General features: G+C 36.4%; 1 protein-coding gene across 1 annotated transcript in view; it reads left to right on the top strand.

Moving 5' to 3' along the window:
- The window catches only part of CDKL5 (cyclin dependent kinase like 5), a 200,074-nt gene that overhangs the window by 76,419 nt on the left and 100,857 nt on the right, over positions 1-22,798 (top strand). Inside the window, exon 3 of the mRNA XM_028122611.1 lies at positions 1,691-1,725. Within this exon, the coding sequence (XP_027978412.1) occupies positions 1,691-1,725 (35 nt within the window). The remainder of the gene's footprint in view (positions 1-1,690; positions 1,726-22,798) is intronic.

The following is a 22,798-nucleotide window of genomic DNA, read 5'->3' as shown; positions in this document are numbered from 1 at the left end:
TTTTAGTAATTTCTTTTTTAAAAGATTTTATTTATTTGAGAGAGAGAGAGAGAACACAGAGGGAGAGTGACAGGGAGAAGCAGACTACCCACTGAGCAGGGAGCCCTATGTGGGGCTCTATCCCAGGACCCTGAGATCATGACCTGAGCTGAAGGCAGACACTTAATCGACTGAGCCACCCTGGCACCCCAATAAAATTCATTCTTGATATCTACTGTTTTATATAGCTGCCGTTTTTTGTTTTTTCCCAAAGTGTTATAATTAGAAACTAATGCAGTAAAGCTACTGATAGGAGCCAGTCAGCTCATAGGGTGTAACAGGGTTGGAATGTTTCAAATTCTGGGCCCCAGTTTTTATGGATCACAACCTTGGTTTTCTTAGTATACCTGTAGGTGATCATCTCCTTAGGAATTAGCTCAGATTAACTAAACTACTAGACTGCTCAGAATATGTCAGTTTTAGTTATAGTCAGAACCATCATTGCTATATACCTTAGATGCTTTTTGGCTAAGAAATACATATATATTATGGAAATTAAAAACTGTCTAGTAAACTCTGCATTCCTGTAGCCTGGGCAGTGTATTTTCACTCCATAGAAAAACTGGCATGAGCAGTTAAAATGGGATTGAAGGATTGCCTGGTGATTGTGGAATTAAGTTGGACGGTTGTAGTAGCTGATTCCATCCTGACTATGATAATAAGATTCATCCATCTCCACCAAAGTGAAGGAGACTTGTTCCGGTTCTCCAGATTCTGTTTGAGACACATTTCCCAATTTCATCTCTCTGAAGTTCCCTGTCATAGATGTATGCAGACTTTGTCTGTCTGTTAATGTTCTTGACATTTCTACAAACCTCAAGTTACTGTACATTACAGTTTGATTCTGCTAATTAGGTTGTCACAGTTTTAACTCTAACCTCAGTTTCCTGGGTACCTTGCTGTCAACTCTGTTCTGCCTCTAAAGAAGTTTTTCGGCTAGGTAAGAGGATAAGTAACCCAAACTGTAGTGATGAATCTCATCAAAGTATGCCAAAGGAAGTGGAAGTGCTTGGCTATAAATGGCCAGAAAGCCTTGGACTACTTATGGTCTGTGCCTTTGCAGTGAGTCTTTATTTATGGCAAAAATGTAGCAATTCCTACTAGTTATTAATTGGAATGCTTAGGCCTGTATTATTCTGCCAGTCAGAAAAGACATTCCAGTGTCCTGGAAGAGTACTTAAATGTCTCCTAGGACTGAGAACATATTTGGTAGGCTTGTACCTGAGCTTACTATTGGGAAACAATTAGCTTTTAAATTTTACGTTTTCTACAGTCTTTTGAGTTGTTTTGTTTTGTTTTTTTTCATTTACTCTTAAAGTTCTTATGTCCAAATCTTGTCTCCAGTAATTTTAAGCTTAAATTTAAAATGTTTCAAGTGAAGTTTTCTTTAAAAAGAGAAACATTTAAAAATATTTGTTGGGTAAATGAGTTGCTTATACTCTTGTTTTATAAAAAAAATATATACTAAATATCCACATTTTGTTTGTATGAGGCTCATTGCATTATCACTGCAGGGTATTGTCATTTTAGGAACCATTAAAACCAATAAAATCATATACTGATAGCCAATATAAATGTAATAGAACTTTTATTTCTCTAAGAGCTATGGTTTGTATATGTGCCCCTAATTTTTTATTTGTTTTTATTGTAGGAGCCTATGGAGTTGTACTTAAATGCAGACACAAGGCAAGTACATGGTTTTTAAAAAGAAAATAATGTATATGTTTAACTGTTTAGAAACTAATGTATTGTTCTGTGCATGTGGGCATATAATTAAAACTGTCTTCTGGCTATGATAATGATGCTTAATGAAGTAGAATGAACATAGAAAAAGACTACTTTTGGACAAGCTTTATCATGATTAGGTAGTCATTAGTTATTTGTAGTCATATGCTGTTTTTTCTCAACTGACCTAGTGTATAGGTGAAAAGCTTCCATTAGAAAAGGTGATATAGAAGAAATCAAGGTAGTGACAGATTTATGTTCAAGTACTTATGAGCAAGAAGTTTCATTCAGTCATTATTTTTCATGTAGACCCAATAACTTACATTGCTTGGTAGATCTGAATCCAGACTTCGAAAGGTACCAGATAGGTGTTTGGTTATGAAATAGGGCTTCAGATAATAGTGTATGATTATCATTATTGGTTATAGTTGATCACCCTTGAATAGCCTTGAAATGGATCTTACTATATAGATTATTTGACTGTTATACTAATCACCAATTATTCAGGGAAGTTATTTCAGGATTCCCATAGCTGCTGCTCAGTGATAAAGCATGTTTTACTCAGAGACTAACTTTAAGGTGGCAAGTGTTGCAGCTGTAACAATTTTAAATGTTAGGTTAAATATTTTCCTGTTATGGTACACCTAGTCTGAGTATTAGTATCTGGCCTTATGCTATTTTGTGTATAATTTTGTTAAGACCAAAGATTAAAGTTTTTTGTGACATTTTCTAATGGAATTATTTATATCTGAGATGAGCATAATTTAAACTCTCAAATCTGTCATAACATATATGTATGTGTATATACGCATAAATAAAGAAGATACCAGTTTTACGTTTTTTCTTTCCTGTTGTACAAAATAGTATGTTTTGGATATAAGGCTTCATGACAGTTGATATATTTTTGGGTTTTAGATCATAAATCTCTTCAATTAATTTTCTATTCTTAAAATTGGGTGTTCAAAGTATCTTATGTTGGTAATAGTTATCTGAAGATCTCTGCCAGTAAATCCTCAAAAAATGGTTTGAGGGGCGCCTGGGTGGCTCAGATGGTTAAGCATCTGCCTTCGACTCAGGTCATGATCCCAGGGTCCTGGGATCGAGCCCCACATTGGGCTCCTGGCTCAGCGAGGAGCCTGCTTCTCCCTCTCCCTCTGCCTCTCGCCCTGCTCATGCTCTTTTTCTCTCTCTCTCTCTGTATCTCTGTGTCTCAAGTGAATAAATAAAATCTTAAAAAAAATTGGTTTGAATACTGTGGTTATTGATTTAGGATGATTAAGAATTTAAAATAATAAATTAAACATAATCAAAATAAATTTAGCACCTTGAATACCTCATTAAGGAATATTACTGCAGTTGGAAATTAAATGAAAAGCTCTCTAATGAATTGCTATACTGTTAATGAGTTGCCTTGAGTTATAATACATTTCTGAAGCTTTAAAAAAATAAAATTCCTTGGTGGATACTACTCAGGGGAAATAGGTTGTAAATTTGAATCTTTAAATAAACATAATACTTCCTTTTATACCATGGTTCTGTTTATGTAGCATAATAAATCAGTTCTTAATCTTAATCTTTGAGTTTTAAAATTGAAAGATTTCTGATACATAATGGAAATCTTCTGTTTTCTCTCAGTCTTGTCCCACTTCTTCCTATGACTGTTTCCCCTATACTTTTTTTTTGACCTTATCTAAGCTCTCTTTGTGCCTTTTATGTAAAAGTAATAAACTTTACTAGTTGAATATATTTTTATCTTTCCATGTGTCTGGTTTATTCATGTATGAAGATGTGTTTGTTACCTTTATCTGGTTCTCATAGTGCACACTGTTAATCCCAGCAAGATGGGCCCATAATTAAAGTAGATGAGAACAGGTTATCTCTGCTCTTGGGAAACCAACTCTAAACATGAACTCAGATTCCTAGGGCAGTTTGAATTAAAAGGACGAATAAACCATAGTTTTCTTGCTCTTGTCTGGCTTACGGTCTGAAGAGGTAGAAGAAGAGATACTTGAAAAAACCCATGAGGTTGCTGCAAATGACATTGCATCTAAAAAATATCTCTTTGCACTGCCCTTCACTAAATGAGGGACTCACAGACCAGCCCTCCAAGTATTGTTGCTTTTTCCTTTACATGCATCTAAAAAGATATTGCTAGATGGAAAATGTAAAGCTAAATTAGTGCCTACCTCAAAGTACTATAAAACTCTTTTTAGAATCTGAAACTGTTTAGTCATTAGACTTGTTAGAGATATATCCTCTTTTCACCTAGAATCAGAGCTTTAGTCTTTTCTGCATTATCCAAAAAGAGAGAATTTGATGCTTCTAAGATTTACCCTTTGGGATCAAACAAATGGACTACTATGAAATCTCATGTTATATTTAAAAATGGATATAATCCTCCCTGTTGTACCCATGATATGTAAAATAATCATACCTATCTATTTTGAATAGCTTTTATTTATTATTATTTTTTAAGATTTTATTTATTTATTTGACAGAGAGAGGGAACACAAGCAGGGGGAGTGGGAGAGGGAGAAGCAAGCTTCCCGCAGAGCAGGGAGCCCGATGCAGGGCTCGATCCCAGGACCCTGGGATCATGAGCTGAGCCGAAGGCAGACGCTTAACAACTGAGCCACCCAGGCCGCTTGAATAGCTTTTAAAGACTTAATGAAACGCTTATAAAAATGTATAAATCAGGTCTGTATGATTACGTATACGTAGGTACGTGTGATCACTTATGCATAAATTTGATCTCTTTTGGATAAGGTTAGCTGTGGGTGTATATATAATTAAATAATTCCTAGTGCATTATATATTTGAGCAAGTATGAAAGAAAGTTATTGTTTTAAATCATATACTGTTGCAAGAAATTTAGAGGTCATGTTTATAAACAAATGTATCTTGTCTATTGTGAACACAAAGTGGTATTGGGTTATTCTAAGCCAAAGACCATACTTATTAATTTTCTGAAACAAATGCTGCACAATTAAAAAAGAAATACATAACTGTACTCTTTTTCACAGCTTCTGTTTATTGTATATGTGCACATTGGCATATATATGAAAATTCTTAGCAGTAAGTGTTAAGCTACTTACAGCACCTTAGGACTACTCAACATTTGGAAGAAGTTCTCATTTGGACCTTTACTCTCCAGATATGCATTGCTGGTTCTCTTTTTATTTGCATATCTGCTTTGAAGTGCTTATGCATATTTTACAGCATACTTTTCTTTGCAGAAACTCAGAGAGGTCATCCTTACAACAAAGTAGGGCAAATGGAATGTAGTGACATAGGGAGATGTGATTAGAACTGGAGACAAGGCTTTGTGCAGCCTGATTGAGAGAGGTTGGGGGTAATGCTAATTGATCCTAGGACAAGGAAGTGGTGATTCATGTATTTTCTTTCCTGTGGCTGCGGTTGACATGAGAAATTTTTGTTTGTTTTGAAGTGGTAGGTGACATATAGCTAATTATACAAAGGCATGAAGAATCCAGCATTGGGGTAGAGCGTAGAAGTATTTAATACATAATAAAGTTGACTTAAATTATAGAACCAAAAATGAAGGCCACTGTAGAGAGCTGTTGTAGAGTACCAGGTCCCTGTGGAAGGATTAGAGATGATCCCAGGGGTTTGTGCTAAACTGAAAAATCACTGCTATTATTTATATGACTTACAAACTTATAAAGGGTTTGTAAGTTTTGGGGGAGAAATAATGAGTTTGGCTTTCATAAAAAAGAATAAAATGGCAGCAGAATACCAAACCTGATAATAAATACCACATATTGAGCATCTAACGTATGCCAGCTAACTCTGCTAGATGTTGTCCATTTACTACTCGCAACAGCCCTACTCTTACATCATTTTACAGATAAGAAAGCGGAGTCATTAGAGAGGTTCTGTGTTAGGGCCAAGATTATGCAGCTAAGAAGTGGTGGAACCAGGCGTCGTCTGATTCCAGAAATCACTAACTTGAGCATAACTGTGAAATGTTATGGACCTTCCAAGAGGGGGTGCAGAGCAGAGTTAAGGGCATGCCTTAAATAGTCCTACTGAAAGGAGTGGGAGGCAGACATCTAGAAAGCAAGGAAGAAAGATTTTAAAAAAATGGTACTCACCAACAGTGTTAAAATCCATAAAAAGATCCATGATGATAAGGATTGAGGGATGAGAAAACCCATTTCATTTAATATTGTCATTTATTGATGACCCCTTTAAGTGAAATGGTACATTGAATGCCAAATTGCAGGAGGTTAAGGAGAGAGCAGGTTGAGAAAATCCAGATTGTGCCATTTTTCTCTTTTGAGAGTTGAGAAATTGAGATTGAGAGTAGTAGGAGGAATAGATGTGATTAAATATTCACTAGTCAGGAATACCCATATTTTGCCCCACTAAAAGGCATTCTTGGGTTATTAATCACTTATTATGCACAATTTGTCTTTGCTATAAGGGTTCATTTTTAGCATGCATTATATATTTTGAATTACTGATTCCTGTTTTTCTTTTTCAGATTAATTTTGTTTTCTACCAAAAAGCTGAATGGTGATTCGGTCATTTTTAAAAATAAAAAACTGAACTATTTTAAGCAGATACTTGAGGGAAAAGTCAATGAACCATCACCAGTTTAACAGATTATTTATAGTGTGCCATCTAAAATCGTACTGTTATTTTCTACTAAAAATAAACGTTGTTTCAGTTTTTTTCCACATTATATGAAAGAAGCCTTAAAAATTTTTTTTAGATTTAAGTTTTACAAGTGAATTGAACTTTTAAAACACAACTTAAAAGAGATGAATCAACAATGGCAAACTGAATATATGGGATTAATTATATTATTTTCTTTGCCATTACTTTCCTCCTCATTTAAATATAAGTAGGATGTGGATTCCTGCTGCTTGTGTACAAAATTTCTACCATTTGAAGAAAATTAGAGGCTTGGGTTTTTAATAAAGATTGTAAGTAGCTGGAAATATTTCAGTATTATTTCACCATAATCATTTTTTTTTTAAGTAATCACACTTTTCTAAATGACTTTAATTTACTGCAGGTTATGGAGATTAACACGATGCCACTGTTCAGCTGGACTTTGGGTCAGGAACAAAGATCATAGGAATTATTAGTGGGGGAAGATATCTTCTGTCTACTCTTAAAGGGGCACTCATAGAACCATTACTTCTGTGTGGGTTCCTCTCTTGACCTAGCTTTTCTTGCTGATCCAATTAATTGTAGAACAGTTTCTGAAACACTGTGAAAGTCTTATCAAAATCATACTTCTTTGTATTATAATATTCTGTATTTCAGATTCTGCTATTCTTTAAAAATTATTTTTAATTTAAATTTAATTATCATATAATGTATTATTAGTTTCAGAGGTAGAGTTCAGTGATTCATCAGTCTTATATAATACCCAGTGCTCATTACATCACATGCCCTCCTTAATGTCCATCACCCATTTACCCCATCCCCCCACCCTCTCCCCTCCAGCAACCCTCAGTTTGTTTCCTATGAATAAGAGTTTCTTATGGTTTGTCTCCCTCTCTGATTTCGTCTTGTTTTATTTTTTCCTCTCTTCCCCTATGATCCTCTGTTTTGTTTCTTAAATTCCACATATGAGTGAAATCATATAATTGTCTTTCTCTGATTAACTTATTTTGCTTAGCACAATACCCTCTAATTCCATCCATGTCATTGGAAATGGCAAGATTTCATTTTTTGATGGCTGAGTAGTATTCCATTGTGTGTGTGTGTGTGTGTGTGTACACATATATATATATATACACATATATACATCTTCTTTATTCATTCATTAGTGATTGGACATTTGGGCTCTTTCCATAGTTTGGCTATTGTGGACATTCCTGCTATAAACACTAGGTTGCAGGTGCCCCTTCGGATCACTACATTTGTATCTTTGAGGTAAATACCCAGTAGTGCAATTGCAGGGTCATAGGATAGCTCCAGTTTCAACTTTTTGAGGAACCTCCATATGGTTTTCTAGAGTGGTTGCACCAGCTTGCATTCCCACCAACAGTGTAGGAGGGTTCCCCTTTTTCCACATCCTTGCCAACATCTGTCGGTTCCTGAGTGGTTAATTTTAGCCATTCTGACTGTTGTGAGGTGGTGTCTTGTGGTGTTGATTTGTATTGCCCTGATGCTGAGTGATGTTGAGCATTTTTTCATGTGTCTGGTGGCCATTTGTGCGTCTTCTTTGGAGAAATGTCTGTTCATGTCTTTGTTCTTTGGGTGTCACCCAAAGAACAGCAAGAATTTCCTTGCTGGTTATGGGTCTGTTCGGTTTTCTCTTCTATATATAGATTCTATAAAGAATCTATAAGTTCTTTATAGATTTTGGGTACTAGACCTTTATCTGATATGTCATTGAAATATCTTCTCCCATTCTGTCAGTTTTCTTTTGGTTTTGTTGACTGTTTCCTTTGCTGTGCAAAAGCCTTTTGTCTTGATGAAGTCCCAGTAGTTCATTTTTACCTTTGTTTCCCTTGTTTTTGGAGACGTGTCTAGCAAGAAATTGCTACGGCCATGGTCACAGAGGTTACTGCCTCTGTTCTTCTCTAGGATTTTGATGGATTCATATCTCATGTTTAGGTTTTTCATCCATTTTGAGTCTATTTTTGTGAATAGTATAAGGAAATGGTCCAGTTTCATTCTTCTGCATGTGGCTGTCCAATTTTCCCAACACCATTTGTTGAAGAGACTGTCTTTTTTCCATTGGATATTCTTTCCTGCTTTGTCCAAGATTAGTTGACCATAGAGTTGAGGGTCCATTTCTGGGTTCTCTATTCTGTTCCATTGATCTTTATGTCTGTTTTTGTGCCAGTACCATACCGTCTTGATGATTATAGCTTTATAATAAAGCATGAAGTCCAGAATTGTGATGCCACCAGCTTTGGTTTTCTTTTTCCACATTCCCTTGGGTATTCGGGGTCTTTTCTGGTTCCATACAAATTTTAGGATTATTTGTTCCAGCGCTGTGAAAAAAGTTGATGGTGTTTTGATAGGGATTGCATTGAATGTATAGATTGCTCTAGGTAGCATAGACATTTAACAATATTTGTTCTTCCAATCCATGAAAATGGGACGTTTTCCCATTTCTTTGTGTCTTCCTCAGTTTCTTTCATGAGTGTTCTATAGTTTTCTGAGTACCGATCCTTTGCCTCTTTGGTTAGGTTTATTCCTAGGTATCTTACGGTTTTGGGTGCAATTGTAAATGGGATCGACTCCTTAATTTCTCTTTCTTCTGTCTCATTGTTAGTGTATAGAAATGTGACTGATTTCTGTGCACTGATTTTATATCCTGCCACATTGCTGAATTCCTGTGAGTTCTAGCAATTTTGGGGTGGAGTCTTTGGATTTTCTACATAGAGTATCATGTCATCTGCGAAGAGTGAGAATTTGACTTCTTTGCTGATTTGGATGCATTTTATTTTTGTTGTCTGTTTGCTGAGGCTAGGACTTCTAGTACTATGTTGAACAGCAGTGGTGATAGTGGACATCCCTGCCATGTTCCTGACCTTAGGAGAAGAGCTCTCAGTGTTCCCCATTGAGAATGATATTCACTGTGGGCTTTTTGTAGATGGCTTTTATGATATTGAGGTATGTTCCCTCTATCCCCACACTGTGAAGAGTTTTAATCAAGAAAGGATGCTGTACTTTCTCAGATGGTTTTTCTGCATCTATTGAGATGATCATATGGTTCTTGTCCTTTGTTTTATTTATGTAGTGTATCACATTGATTAATTTGTGGATGTTGAACCACTCTTGCAGCCCAGGAATAAATCCCACTTGGTTGTGGTGAATCATCATTTTAATGTACTGTTAGATCCTATTGGCTAGTATCTTGGTGAGAATTTTTGCATCCATGTTTTTCAGGGATATTGGTCTGTAATTCTCCTTTTTGGTGGGGTCCTTGGTTTTGGGGATCAAGGTAATGCTGGACTCAGAATGAGTTTGGAAGTTTTCCTTCCATTTCTATTTTTTGAAACCGCTTCAGAAGAATAGGTATTAATTCTTCTTTAAATGTTTGGTAGAATTCCTCTGGGAAGCCATTTGGCCCTGGGCTCTTGGTTGTTGGGAAATTTTTGATTACTGCTTCAATTTCCTTGCTGGTTATGGGTCTGTTCGGTTTTCTGTTTCTTCCTGTTTCAGTTTTGGTAGTTTATATGTCTCTAGAAATGCATCCATTTCTTCCAGATTGCCTAAGTTGTTGGCATATATTGCTCATGATATGTTCTTAATAATTGTTTGTTTTTCTTTGGTGTTGGTTTTGATCTCTCCTTTTTCATTGATGATTTTATTAATTTGGGTCCTTTCTCTTTTCTTTTTGGTAAGTTTGGCCAGGAGTTTATCAGTCTTATTAATTCTTTCAAAGATCCAACTTCTTGTTTCGTTGATCTGTTCTATTCTTTTGGTTTCTATTTTCTTGATTTCTGCTCTAATCCTTATTATTTCTCTTCTCCTACTGGGTTTAGGCTTTATTTCCTGCTCTTTCTCCAGCTCCTTTAGGTGTAAGTTTATGTTGTGTATTTGAGACCTTTCTTGTTTCTTGAGGAAGGCTTGTATTGCTATATACTTCCCTCTCAAAGATTTTGAACAGTTGTGTTTTCATTTTCATTTGTTTCCATGAATTTTTTAAATTCTTCTTTAAATTCCTGGTTGACCCATTCATTCTTTAGCAGGATACTCTTTAGCCTCCATGTATTTGAGTTCTTTCCAAATTTCCTCTTGTGATTGAGTTCCAGGTTCAAAGCATTGTGGTCCAAGAATATGCAGGAAATGATCTCAGTCTTTTGGTACCAGTTGAGACCTGATTTGTGACCCAGTATGTGATCTATTTTGGAGAATGTTCCATGTGCAGTCAAGAAGAATGTGTATTCTGTTGCTTTAAGATGGAATGTTCTAAATATATCTGTGAAGTCCGTCCATCTGGTCCAGTGTGTCATTCAAAGCCCTTATTTCCTTGTTGGTCTTCTGCTTAGATGATCTGTCTATTGCAGTGAGGGGGGTGTTGAAGTCCCCTACTCTTACTGTATTATTATTGATGTGTTTTTTTAAATTTTATTATTAATTGGGTTATATAATTGGCTCCTCCCATGTTAGGGGCATAAATATTTACAGTTGTTAGATCTTGTTGGATAAACCCTTTAAGTATGATATAGTGTCCTTCCTCATCTCTCAGTACAGTCTTTGGTTTAAAATCTGATTTGTCGGGACGCCTGTGTGGCTTAGTCAGTTAAGTGCCTGCCTTTGGCTCAGGTCATGATCCCAGGGTCCTGGGATCAAGTCCCGCATCAGGTGCCTTGCCCAGTGGGGAGCCTGCTTCTCCCTCTGCCTGCCTCTTCCCCTGCCTGTGCTCTGACACATAAATAAAATCTTTTAAAAAAATTAAATAAAATCTAATTTGTATGGTATAAGGTTTGCCACCCCAGCTTTCTTTTGATGTCCATTAGCATGATAAATGGTTTTCCATCCCCTCACTTTAAATATGGAGGTGTCTTTGGGTCTAAAATGTGTCTCTTGCAGATAGCATATCGATGGATCTTGCTTTTTTATCCAATCTGATATCCTGTGTCTTTTGATTGGAGCATTAAGCCCATTTACATTCAGAATTACTATTGAAAGATAGGAATTTAGTGCCATTGTATTACCTGTGAAGTGACTGTTTCTGTATATTGTCTCTGTTCCTTTCTGATCTATGTTACTTTGGGCTCTATCTTTGCTTAGAGGATCCCTTTTAATATTTCTTGTAGGGCTGGTTTGGTGATCACGAATTCTTTTAGTGTCTGTCCTGGAAGCTTTTTTATCACTCCTATTTTGAATGATATCCTAGCTGGGTAAAGTATTCCTGGCTGCATATTTTTCTCATTTAGCACCCTGATTATATCATGCCAGTCCTTTCTGGCCTGCCACGTCTCTGTGGATAGCTTTGCTACCAATCTAATGTTTCTACCCTTATAGGTTACAGACCTCTTGTCCTAAGCTGCTTGCAGGATTTTCTTTTTGTCTCTGAGATTTCAAGTTTCACTATTATATGTCAGGATGTTGACCTATTTTTATTGATTTTGAGGGGGGTTCTCTGTGCCTCCTGGACTTTGATGTCTGTTTCCTTCCCCAGATTAGGGAAGTTCTCTGCTATAATTTGCTCCAGTATACCTTCTATCCCCCTCTTTCTTTCCTCTTCTTCTGGGATCCCAATTGTTTTAATATTGTTTCACTTTATTATATCACTTATCTCTTGAATTCTCCCCTCGTGATCCAGTAGTTGTTTATCTCTCTTTGTCTCAGCTTCTTTATTCTCCATCATTTTGTGTTTTATATCACTAATTCTCTCTTCTTCATTTATCCTATCAGAGCCTCCATTTTTTATTACATCTCATTAATATCCTTTATGATATCCTTTTGATGTCTACTTTAGTTCTTTTATTTCTCCAGAGATTCTCTAGTGTCTTCTATGCTTTTTTTCAAGCCCAGCTAGTATCTTTATAATCGTTATTCTGAACTATAGTTCCAACATTTTATTTATATCTATATTGATTAGGTCCCTGGCAGTCAGTACTGCCTCTTCTCTTTTTTGAAGTGACTTTTTCCATCTTGTTATTCTGTCCAGAGAAGAATAGATGAACAAGAGAATGAAATACTGAAATGGCAACAATGACCCCAGAGAAATATACATTAAACAAATTAGTAGAGACCCAAAACCAGAAAAAAAGAAATAAAAAAAAAAAGGATAATCAGACAGGTGAATATAGGAATGCACTGGAGCCTGTGTGTATTTTGGTCAGTTTGTTAGGAAACTGAATCTCCAAAATTGTAAAGAAAAAAAAACGTATATATGTACGAAAATAAAATTAATTACAATGAAAGGATAGAATGTAACTGTAAAAATGAAAATTAAGAGAGAAAAGGGGGGAAAAAAAAGAATATAAATAGACAGGTGAAAAGAGCAATACACTATGTCCTGATGTATTTTGGTCGGTTTGTTGGAAGAAACTGCATCCGAAAATTGTAGAGAAAGAAAACATATGTGTGTGTGTGTGTGTGTGTGTGTGTGTGTGTGTGTGTGTGTGTGTGTATAAAAAATTAAATACATTGAAAGGATAGAATATAACTGTAATGATGAAAATTAAAAATATTTTGAAAAAGAGTTGACAAAATAAGAAATTGAAAATGAAAGAGAAGAAAATCAAATTGAAAGACTAAAGAATCGTGGAGGGGGAAAACCTGAATTCTGTATACTATTTTCCCCTAACGCTGGAGTTTTGCAGTTCTCTGTGACTGGTAAATTTGGTCTTAGAGGGATGTTCTTGCTGATCTTCTGGGGGAGGGGCCTGTTGCATTGATTCTCAAGTGTCTTTGCCCGGGGTGGAATTGCACTGTCCTTGCCAGGGGGTCAAATTAAGTAATCTGCTCAGGATTGTTCTTTGTGGCTTTTGTTCCCTGAAGGCTTTCTGTGCCACTTAAGAGGATGAGAATGAAAATGGTGGCCTCCCAATCTCCAGCCCCAGAGCCAAGAGAGCTCGGCTCCCCACTCCTCAGTGCGCCCTCAGGGAAAAGCAGTCAATCACGCCTGTCTCCCTGGTCTACATCTGCATTCCATGCTCACCCAGCCGCTGACTGAGCATTTCTCTCTCAGCCACATGACCCTATTTCGAGTCTCTAAACCCTGCACACTCCTGCAGCTCACACCCATGCCGCTCCTCCCGGGAAGGGAGGAGAGGGTTTCGTGGCAGTTCTGCTCGCTGGGCCCTTGCTTAGAGAGCAGTTGCCCGACTGTGCCGCGGTTGGAGGTATATGGTAACCCCTAGCTGAGAGCCCACTTCTGGGCTCGCTGATTGCAGCTATCTTCCCCATTCCGATGCCTGGGAGCTCTGCCGCACTCAGGCACCCCTGGTCTTCCTGTGACCCCGAGGGTCCTCAGACCACACTGTCCCACCTAGGATTCTGCCCCGCTTCGCCACATGAGCACCTTTCAGGCAGGGACATTCCTCACTGGAGTAGACTTCTAAAAGTTCGATTTTGTGCTCTGCTGCCAAATCACTTTCTCTTGCCAGCTGATGGAGGCCCCTCTCGCCCCCACACCCCCTACCCACAGTGTATCTTTCCATATATTGCCTGGGATTTACTTCTGTTCACCTCCTACTGCAGAAAGTGGTTACTTTTCTCTTTGTAGAGTTGCAGCTATTCTTAGATCTCCTGTTGAGTTCTCAGGTTTTCGGAATGATTTGATAGCTATCTAGCTGAATTCCTGGGACCAGACGAAACTAAGTTCTCCTACTCCTGCCATCTTGGACTCAGCTCTCTGCTAGTGATTTGATACAGGGCAAACTACTTATGTTTCTGTTGTCTTATTATCAATAAAAGAAATAATGGCTCATATATCAGTTCACAGGTGAGTCTGACTTCTTTAGGCAAATAAAAGAATTTTGGGCTTTTACCAGCTTCACGGTTACCTTTGTCCTCATCATCCTAATCTAGATTTGCTTTGTTTGTTTGGTTTTTAGTAAATGGGATAAAGAAATCGTCATTTAGAACTGGCTGGTACTAACTCTGCATGCATTGTCTACACAGAAGACTTTACCTTGTTCATCCTTCTCACAGTGACTCAATTCCTAAATGATTTGTCCCTCCCTCCCCCACACACTCCTCTACCCTCTTCTAGAGGATGAGTTGGCAGGGACACTAGATGGACTTTAAAGTCTTCTTTTCCACTAATCATAAAAACATAATTAGTTCAAAGAAAAGAACATTCTATACCTTCTTCAGATGAGTAATTTCATTAGTCTCTGATAAATGTGCTTAAGGGATTTACACTAGCTCTTTAATGCATCTTTTTTTCAAAACTTCAGGAGCAAAAATGAAAGTGAATCTTTTTTTTTTTACACAGGCCTGAATTATATATTCACTGGTAATATAAGAAAAGGAACTGATCAACAAATGCCCGTATGGTGGATACTTTTAAGTAGTTAAGCATAACTATCAGTTGTTGAAAGCAGTAACTGGAAAGTAGTACACAATGATCTATTTCTGTATAAATAGTAATCCAACCCTGAAATACTATTAGAAGCTATAGCTGATATTCTACAATGCTTTTGAGCTTTATTTACTCTTTCCGAATTTAAAGGTTTGTTTCATATGTTAAAGCCTTTTAATTTTAAAATAACAAAAATTTTTGGACCTTCTGTACTTAAAGCACTGTTCTAGGCATGGCATTATAAAGTACGATTCAACCAAATATCTGCTTAAGCAAAATCTGTTCAGTGCCCACAAAATGTCAGGTACTCTGCCTGGCACTGGCTCTGTAGAAGTCAGTAAGTAATTCCTATTTTTGAGGAATTTAGCCTAGCATGTATAAATCAATAAATGTAAGATCCTGTCTTCTTTTGTCAGGAAGCTTAACACATAGCTTGGGAGAGGTAAATTTGAGAGAAGATTGTAGTTGAAATGATAGTGTGAAACCTTCTTTCACATTTTTTCAATAAATTCCTCATGAAAGCCTACTTAGGAAAATATTCATGTCAGCAATAAAGGAAAAACAAGTATTTCCCAAACCCCATACCTGCATGGGGGTTGTTTCCCCCCTCCACCTTTTGGCTATTGTGAATAGTGCTGCTGTGAACTTTTGTGTACAAGTTTTGTTTGAGTTCCTGTTTTCAATTCTTTGTGGGTTTATACCAAGAGTGGAAGTGATAGGTAATATGGGAGTTCTATGTTCAACTTTTCGAGGAACTGCAAAACTGTTTTCCCACAGCGGCTGCACCACTTTACATTCCTACCAGCAATGTACAAGGGTTTCAATTTCTCCATATCCTTGCTAATACTTGTTTCCTTATTTCTTTTTGTTGTGGCCATCCTAGTGACATAAAGTGGTAGCATATTGTATATTTGATTTGCATGTCTGTAATGATTAGTGATGTTGAGCATCTTTTCTTGTGCTTGTTGGCCATTTGCATATCCTCTTTGGAAAAATGTATATTTAAGTCCTTTGCCCATTCTTTAAAATTTAAATTCAAGTTGGTTAACATATAGTATAGTACTGGTCTCAGGAGTAGAATTTAGTGATTCATCATTTACATTTAACACCCATGGCTCATCCCAGTATGTGCCCCCTTTAATACCCATCATCCATTTAGCCCATCTCCCTACCCTGCCGATTTTTTAATTGGGTTGTTTTTGTTGAGTTGCAAGAATTCTTTATATATTTTGGATGTAAGTCCTTTATCAGATATATGGTTTGCAAATATTTTTTCTCATTCTGTAGATTGTCTGTTCACTTTCTTGATAATGCTCTTTGCATAAAAGTTTTTAATTTTGATGAAGTCCAGTTTATCTCTTTTTTTTTCTTCTCTTGCTCATGTTTTTGAAACCATGGCCAAATCCAAGGTCATGATGGCTTATGCCTTTTAAAAATTAATAGTATAATTTTAGCTCTTAGATTTAAGTGGTTAATCCACTTTGAGTTAATTTTTATTTGTGGTATGAGATAGGGGTCCACCTTCATTCTTTTGGATGTGGATATGCAATTGTTCCAATACCATTTGTTGAAGAGAGTTTTTTCCCTATTTATTGGTGTTGTCACCTTGTTGAAAATAAATTGGCCATCACTGTATGGGTTTATTTCCAGACTCTCAATTTTATACCTGTGGTCTATGTGTCTATCCTTATGTCAGTGCCACACTGTTCTAATTACTGTGGATTTGTATTAAGTTTTGAAATCAGTAAGTATGAATCTACCAACTTTGTTCCTTTTTTTTACCCCCAAAACTATTTTAGTTATTGAGGGCTCCTGGTAATTCCTTATGAATTTGAGGATTACCTTTTCCATTTCTGAAAAAAAAAGGCCATTGGATATTTGATAGGGATGTCACTGAATCTGTGGATTACTTTGCATAGTATTGTTGTCTTAACAGTATAAAGTTTTCTAATCCATGAATGTAGGACTTTCCATTTACTTAAGTCTTCTTTAACTTCTTTCATCAATACTTTGTAGTTTTCAATGTGTTAGTCTTTTACCTGCTTGGTTAGATTTATTCCTAGGTATTTATTCATTTGGATGTTATTATAAATGGAATTGCTTTCTTAATTTCTATTTTGGGTCATCAGTTGCTAGTATATACAAATACTACTGATTTTTTTTAATTGTAAAATATGTATAACAATTTACTATTTTAAGCATTTCTAAGTGTGCATTTCAGTGTCATCAACTGTATTCACAATATTTGTGTAACCATCACCTTTATATTTCCAAATTTCCTTATCACCCCCAAAAGAAACTGTAGCAGTTAAGCAATAACTCCCCCATACCCTCTTACCCCCAACCCCAACCTCCGATCTACTTTGTCTCTACAGTTTTGCCTATTTTAGATATTTCATATAAGTGGAATAATACAATATTTGTCTTTTTGTGTCTGGTTTCCATTACTTAGCACAATGTTTTTAAGGTTCATTCATAATCTATGTATCAGAACTTCATTCCTTTTTATAGCTGAATAATATTCCATTGTATGTATATACCACATTTTATTTATCCATTCATTTGTTGATGGACAGTTGAATTGTTTCCACTTTTGGCTAATGTGAATAATGCTACTATGAACATTCACAGACAAGTATCTTGAGTCCTTGCTTTTAATTCCTTTGTATATATACCTAGGAGTAGAATTGCTGGGTCATATGGTAACATTTTGTGGACTACTGGCTATTGTATTTTGATTTTTTATCCTGCGACTTTGATGAATTTGTTTGTTAGTTCTAATGTATGGATTCTTTAGGATTTTCTATGTGTATAATTATATCATCTGTGGATGAGACTAGTTTTATTCCTTCCTTTTTAATTTGGATACCTTTTATTTCTTTGTCTTGCCCAGTTGTTCTAGCTAGAATTTCCAGTATAATGTTATCAAGTGGCAAAAGTGGGCATCTTTGTCTTGTTCCTGATCTTGGGGAGAAGGCTTTCAGTCTTTTACCATTGAGTATTCATGATGTTAGCTATGGATTTTTCATAAATGTCCTTTATCAGGTTGAGGAAGTTGCCTTCTATTTGTTGTCGGTTTGTCCATCATTGTTATGGTATGTGAGGTGGGCAGTTTAAAATGCATATCACACTCATATCACAAAGTAGCTACTTCCTTTATCAAGTCTTTCCCTGGTTTTAAGTTTTTGACTAGTTGCAGAGTTCTAGAAAAGTTGATTCTAACACTTTTTGCCAGCTCATTATTTGTTTCTGTGGAAGGATGGAGTCGTAGATGTCCCTATTTTACCATCTTCAGTGACATCATTCTGCAGATACATGTTTTGCACGTATTTTCTCCCAGTTTGTGGCATATTTTTTGTTCTGTTAAGAGTGACTTTAGCAGAGCAGAAAAATTTTTTAATTTTAATGACACTCAATGTCCCAGGTTTTTTTTTTTGTGGATTGTCCTTTTGGTGTTGTATCTAAAAACTCATCACCAAAGTCAAGAGTCACCTAGATTTTCTAGGTTATTTTTTAGAAGTTTTGTAATTTTGTATCTAGGTCTATGGTCCACTTTGAGTTAGTTTTTGTTAAACTTAAAAGGTTTGTATCTAGATTCTTTATTTTGCATATGGATGTCCAGTACCATTTGTTGAAAAGACCGTTTTTCCCATTGGATTGCCTCTGCTTCTTTGTCAGAGATCAGCTGTGTTTGTGTTGAGTCTATTTGGGGGCTCTTTTCTGTTTCACAAAATAGCTTACTAGGATTGGGATCGCACTGAATCTATAAATCAAGTTGAGAAGAATTGACATCTTAATACTGAGTTTTCTAATCCACGAATGCAGAGTATTTCTCCATTTATTTAAATCTTTGATTTCTTTCAACATAGCTATGTAGATTTTTGTATGCAGATCTTGGGAAAATTGTGTTAGATTTATACTTCAGTACTTTTTTTGTGTGTGTGATAATGTAAGTGGTATTGTTTTAAATTTTTATTTCCAATTATTCATTGCTGGTACATGGGAAAGCAGTTGACTTTTGTATATTACCCTTGTAAGTTGTGACTTGGGTAGAATTATTAGGTCCAGGAGTTTTTCACTGTAGGTTTTTCGAGATTTTCTTCATGGATAGTCCTGTTATCTCTGAACAAAACAGTTTATTTTTTCTTTCCCAATCTATATCCCTTTTATTTCCTTTTCTTGTCTTGTTGTATTAGTTATGACTTCCAGTAAAATGTTGAATAAAAGTGGTGAGAGGGGTCATTCTTATCTTGTTCCTGAGCTTAGTAGGAAGGCAGCAGTTTCTTACCATTAAGAATGATGTTAACTGTAGGTTTTTTGTAGATGTTCTTTATTAAATTGATGACATTCTCTCTATTCCTAGATTACTAAGAGCTTTTATCACGAGTGGGTGTTGGGTTTTGTCAGTGCTTTTCTGCATCAATTGTTATGATGATACGATATTTCTATTTTAGCTCACTGATGATTGTAGATTACATGAATTGATTTTAGAATGTTGAACTAGCCTTGCACACCTGGGACAAATCCCATATGGTCGTGGTGTGTCATTCTTTTTATACGTTGCTGTATTTGCTTTGCTAATATTTGCTGAAGATTTGTACATCTTTGTTCATGAGAGATATTTGTCTGTAGTTTACCTTTCTTTTAATGATTTTATCTGGTTTTGGTATTAAGGTAATAGTGGCTTCATAGAGTGAGTTAAGAATTGTTCCTCCACTTCTGGAAGGAAGAGATTTTTCTGGAAGAGATTGTAGAGAATTGGTATAATCTCTCCTTAAATCTTTAGAGTCACCAATGAAACAATCTGGGTATGGGACTTTTTGTTACTGATTTTCTTCCACACATTTAGGCATATTCAGATTATCTTTTATTCCTTATGTACATTTTGATAGTGTGTATCTTTCAAGGAATTGGTCCGTTTACCTAAGTACCAAATTGATAGGCATAGATTTGTTCATAATATTCTTTTATAATCCTTTTAATGTCCATGTGATGGGTAGTGGTGACTCTTCTTTCATTTCTGATATTAATAATTTGTGTCTGTTCTCAAGTATCATATGATCTCACTAATATGAGGAATTTGAGAAGCAAGACAGAGGGTCATAGGGGAAGGGAGGAAAAAATGCAACAAGATGAAACCAGAGTGGGAGACAAACCATAAGAGACTCTTAATCTCAGGAAACAAACTGAGGGTTGCTGGAGTGGTGGGGGGTGGGAGGGATGGGGTGGCTGTGTGATGGACATTGGGGAGGGTATGTGCTATGGTGAGTGCTGTGAATTATGTAAGACTGATGAATCACAGACCTGTACCTCTGAAACAAACAATAAATTATATGTTAAAAAAAAAAAGAGGATAGTTGGAAGGGAAAAATGAAAGGGGGGATTCGGAGGGAGAGACGAACTATGAGAGACTATGGACTCCGAGAAACAAACTGAGGGTTTTAGAGGGGAGGGGGTGGGGGATGGGTTAGCCTGGTGATGGGTATTAAGGAGGGCACGTATTGAATGGAGCACTGGGTGTTATACGGAAACAATGAATCATGGAACACTACATCAAAAACTAATGATGTAATGTATGGTGACTAATATAACATAATAAAATGAAATTAAAAAAATAATTTGTGTTTTTTCTTTTTCTTGGTTGGTCTGGCTAGAGGTTTATCAATTTTACTGATCTTTTAAAAGAGCCAGCTTTTGTTTTCATTGATTTTTCACTGGTGAGTTCCTGTATTCAATTTCATTGATTACTTCTGTAAACTTTATTATTATTTTCTTCTTGTTTTAGGCTCAAGTTATCCCTCTGTCTTATTTCCTAAGATAGAAGCTTAATTACTGATTTTATTTTTTTAAATTTTAATTTAGTTTTTTAGTTAATGATTTTAGGTCTGTATGCATTCCATGCTATAAACATTTTTCCTATACACCGCTTTTGCTGCATCACACAAATTTTGTTTTGTATTGTCATTTTCATTTAGTTCAAAATATTTTTTTGATTTTTCTTTTTTAATTTTTATTGTTATGTTAATCACCATACATTACATCATTAGCTTTTGATATAGTGTTCCATGATTCATTGTTTGTAGTTCAAAATATTTTTACATTTCTAAAGATTTCTTCTTTGACCTGTGTGCTATTTTTTTATTTTTATTTTTTTAATTAGACTTTATGCCCAGTGTGGTGGGGCTTGTACTCATGACCCCAAGATCAAGAGTTGCATGCTTCACTGACTGAGCCAGCCAGGTGCCCTGATCCATGTGTTATTTAGAAGTGGTTAATCTCTAAATATTTTGAGATTTTCCAGCTTTATGTTCTTGATTTCTAGTTTAATTCCATTGGTTGTGAGCATATACTCTGAGTGAGCACTAGAGTAGCGGGGGGGTGGGGGGTGGGGGGGTGGGGGGAGGGAGGGGCAGAGGGAGAGGGAGAGAGAGAATCCCAAGCAGGCTCCATGACCCTGAGATCATGACCTGAGCTGAAATCAAGAGTTGGATGCTTAACTGACTCAGCCACCTGGGTGCCCCATGAGAGGATACTTTGTATGATTTTTTATGCTTCAAAATGTGTTTTATGGCCCAAAATTTGTTCTACCTTGAGGAATGCTCCATGTAAGCTTGAGAAGAATATGTATTGTGCTTCTCTTAGAAGTATTACATAAATGTCTAGTAGATCTACTTACTTGATGGTGCTGTTCAATTCACCTATATCCTTCCTCAATCAATCTTTCTTTTTCTTTTTCTTTCTTTCTTTTTTTCTTTTCTTTTCTTTTCTTTTCTTTTCCTTTCCTTTCCTTTTCTTTTCTTTTCTTTTCTTTTCTTTTCTTTTCTTTTCTTTTCTTTTCTTTTCTTTTCTTTCTTCTTTTCTTTCGTCAGTAACTGAAAGGGGTGGGTGTTGGAAGTCTCCAACTATAATGTTGGATTTGTCTATTTCTCCTTGCAGTTCTATCTATATTTATCTCATGTATTTTGGTGCTCTTTTGTTTGGTACCTGCATCTTAAGGATTGTTAGGTCTTCTTGAAGAATGTATCATTTTGTAATCTACCTCTTTATTCCTGATGATTGTCTTGGTTCTGAAATCTGCTTTGTCTAAAATTGATATAGCTACTCTAGCTTTCTTTACATTAGTGTTAACATGGTATACCTTTTTACATCCCTTTGCTTTTAAGCTATGTGTCTTTTTATTTAAAGTGGTTTTAAAAATCCATTCTCTGGGTTTGGTGTTACTGGGGCGTCTGGGTTACTCAGTAAGTTAAGCAGCTGACACTTGATTTCTGCTCAGGTCATGATCTTGGGGTTGTGGGATTGAGCCCCGCATTGGGCTCTGTGTTGAGTGTGGAGCCTGCATAAGATTCTCTCCCTCACCCTCTGCCCCTCTCTGCCCCCTGCTTGTGTGCATGCATGCTCTTTTTTTTTAAAGCCATTTGCATTTGTAATGATTTTAATGTGATTATTAATATAATTGAGTTAATATGAACCTTTTTTTACTTTTGTAACTTTTCTATTTACATTTTAAAAATTATTTTTATTTATTTATTTTAAAGATCTTATTTATTCATTTGACAGAGAGAGAGAGCACAAGTAAGGGGAATGGCAGGCAGAGGGAGAGGACTGAGCAGAGAGCCAGATGCGGGGCTTGATCCCAGGGCCCTGGGATCATGACCTGAGGCTAAGGCAGATGCTTAACCAACTGAGCCACCCAGGAGTCCCATTACACTTTTTAGAGCATGTGGGGAGGGAGGAGCAGAGGGAGAGGGAGAAAGAGAATCTCAAGCAGACTCCCTGCAGAGGGCGGAGCCCAATGCAATGTAGGGCTCAATTCGAGGACCCTGAGATCATGATCTGGGCCCAGATCAAGAGCTGCACCCTCAACCCGTTGAGCCATCCAGGCGCCCCCCTTTTTTCTTTTTTTCATTTTTTGGGGGGAGGGCTAATCTCTGCACCCAATGTGGGGCTCCAACTAATTTCCCTGAGATCAAGGGGTCCTAAGCCAGCCAGGCCTCCCTTCTTTTTTTTTTCTTTAAACAAAAATATTCCCCTTTTTTTCTTCCTTTTGAT

Source organism: Eumetopias jubatus, unplaced genomic scaffold (genome assembly GCF_037043125.1).
Source record: "Eumetopias jubatus isolate StellerSeaLion01/CBP00866 unplaced genomic scaffold, mEumJub1_p1.0 scaffold_11, whole genome shotgun sequence".
NCBI classification, from domain to species: domain Eukaryota; kingdom Metazoa; phylum Chordata; class Mammalia; order Carnivora; family Otariidae; genus Eumetopias; species Eumetopias jubatus.
This window is presented reverse-complemented; position numbering and strand designations above follow the sequence as displayed.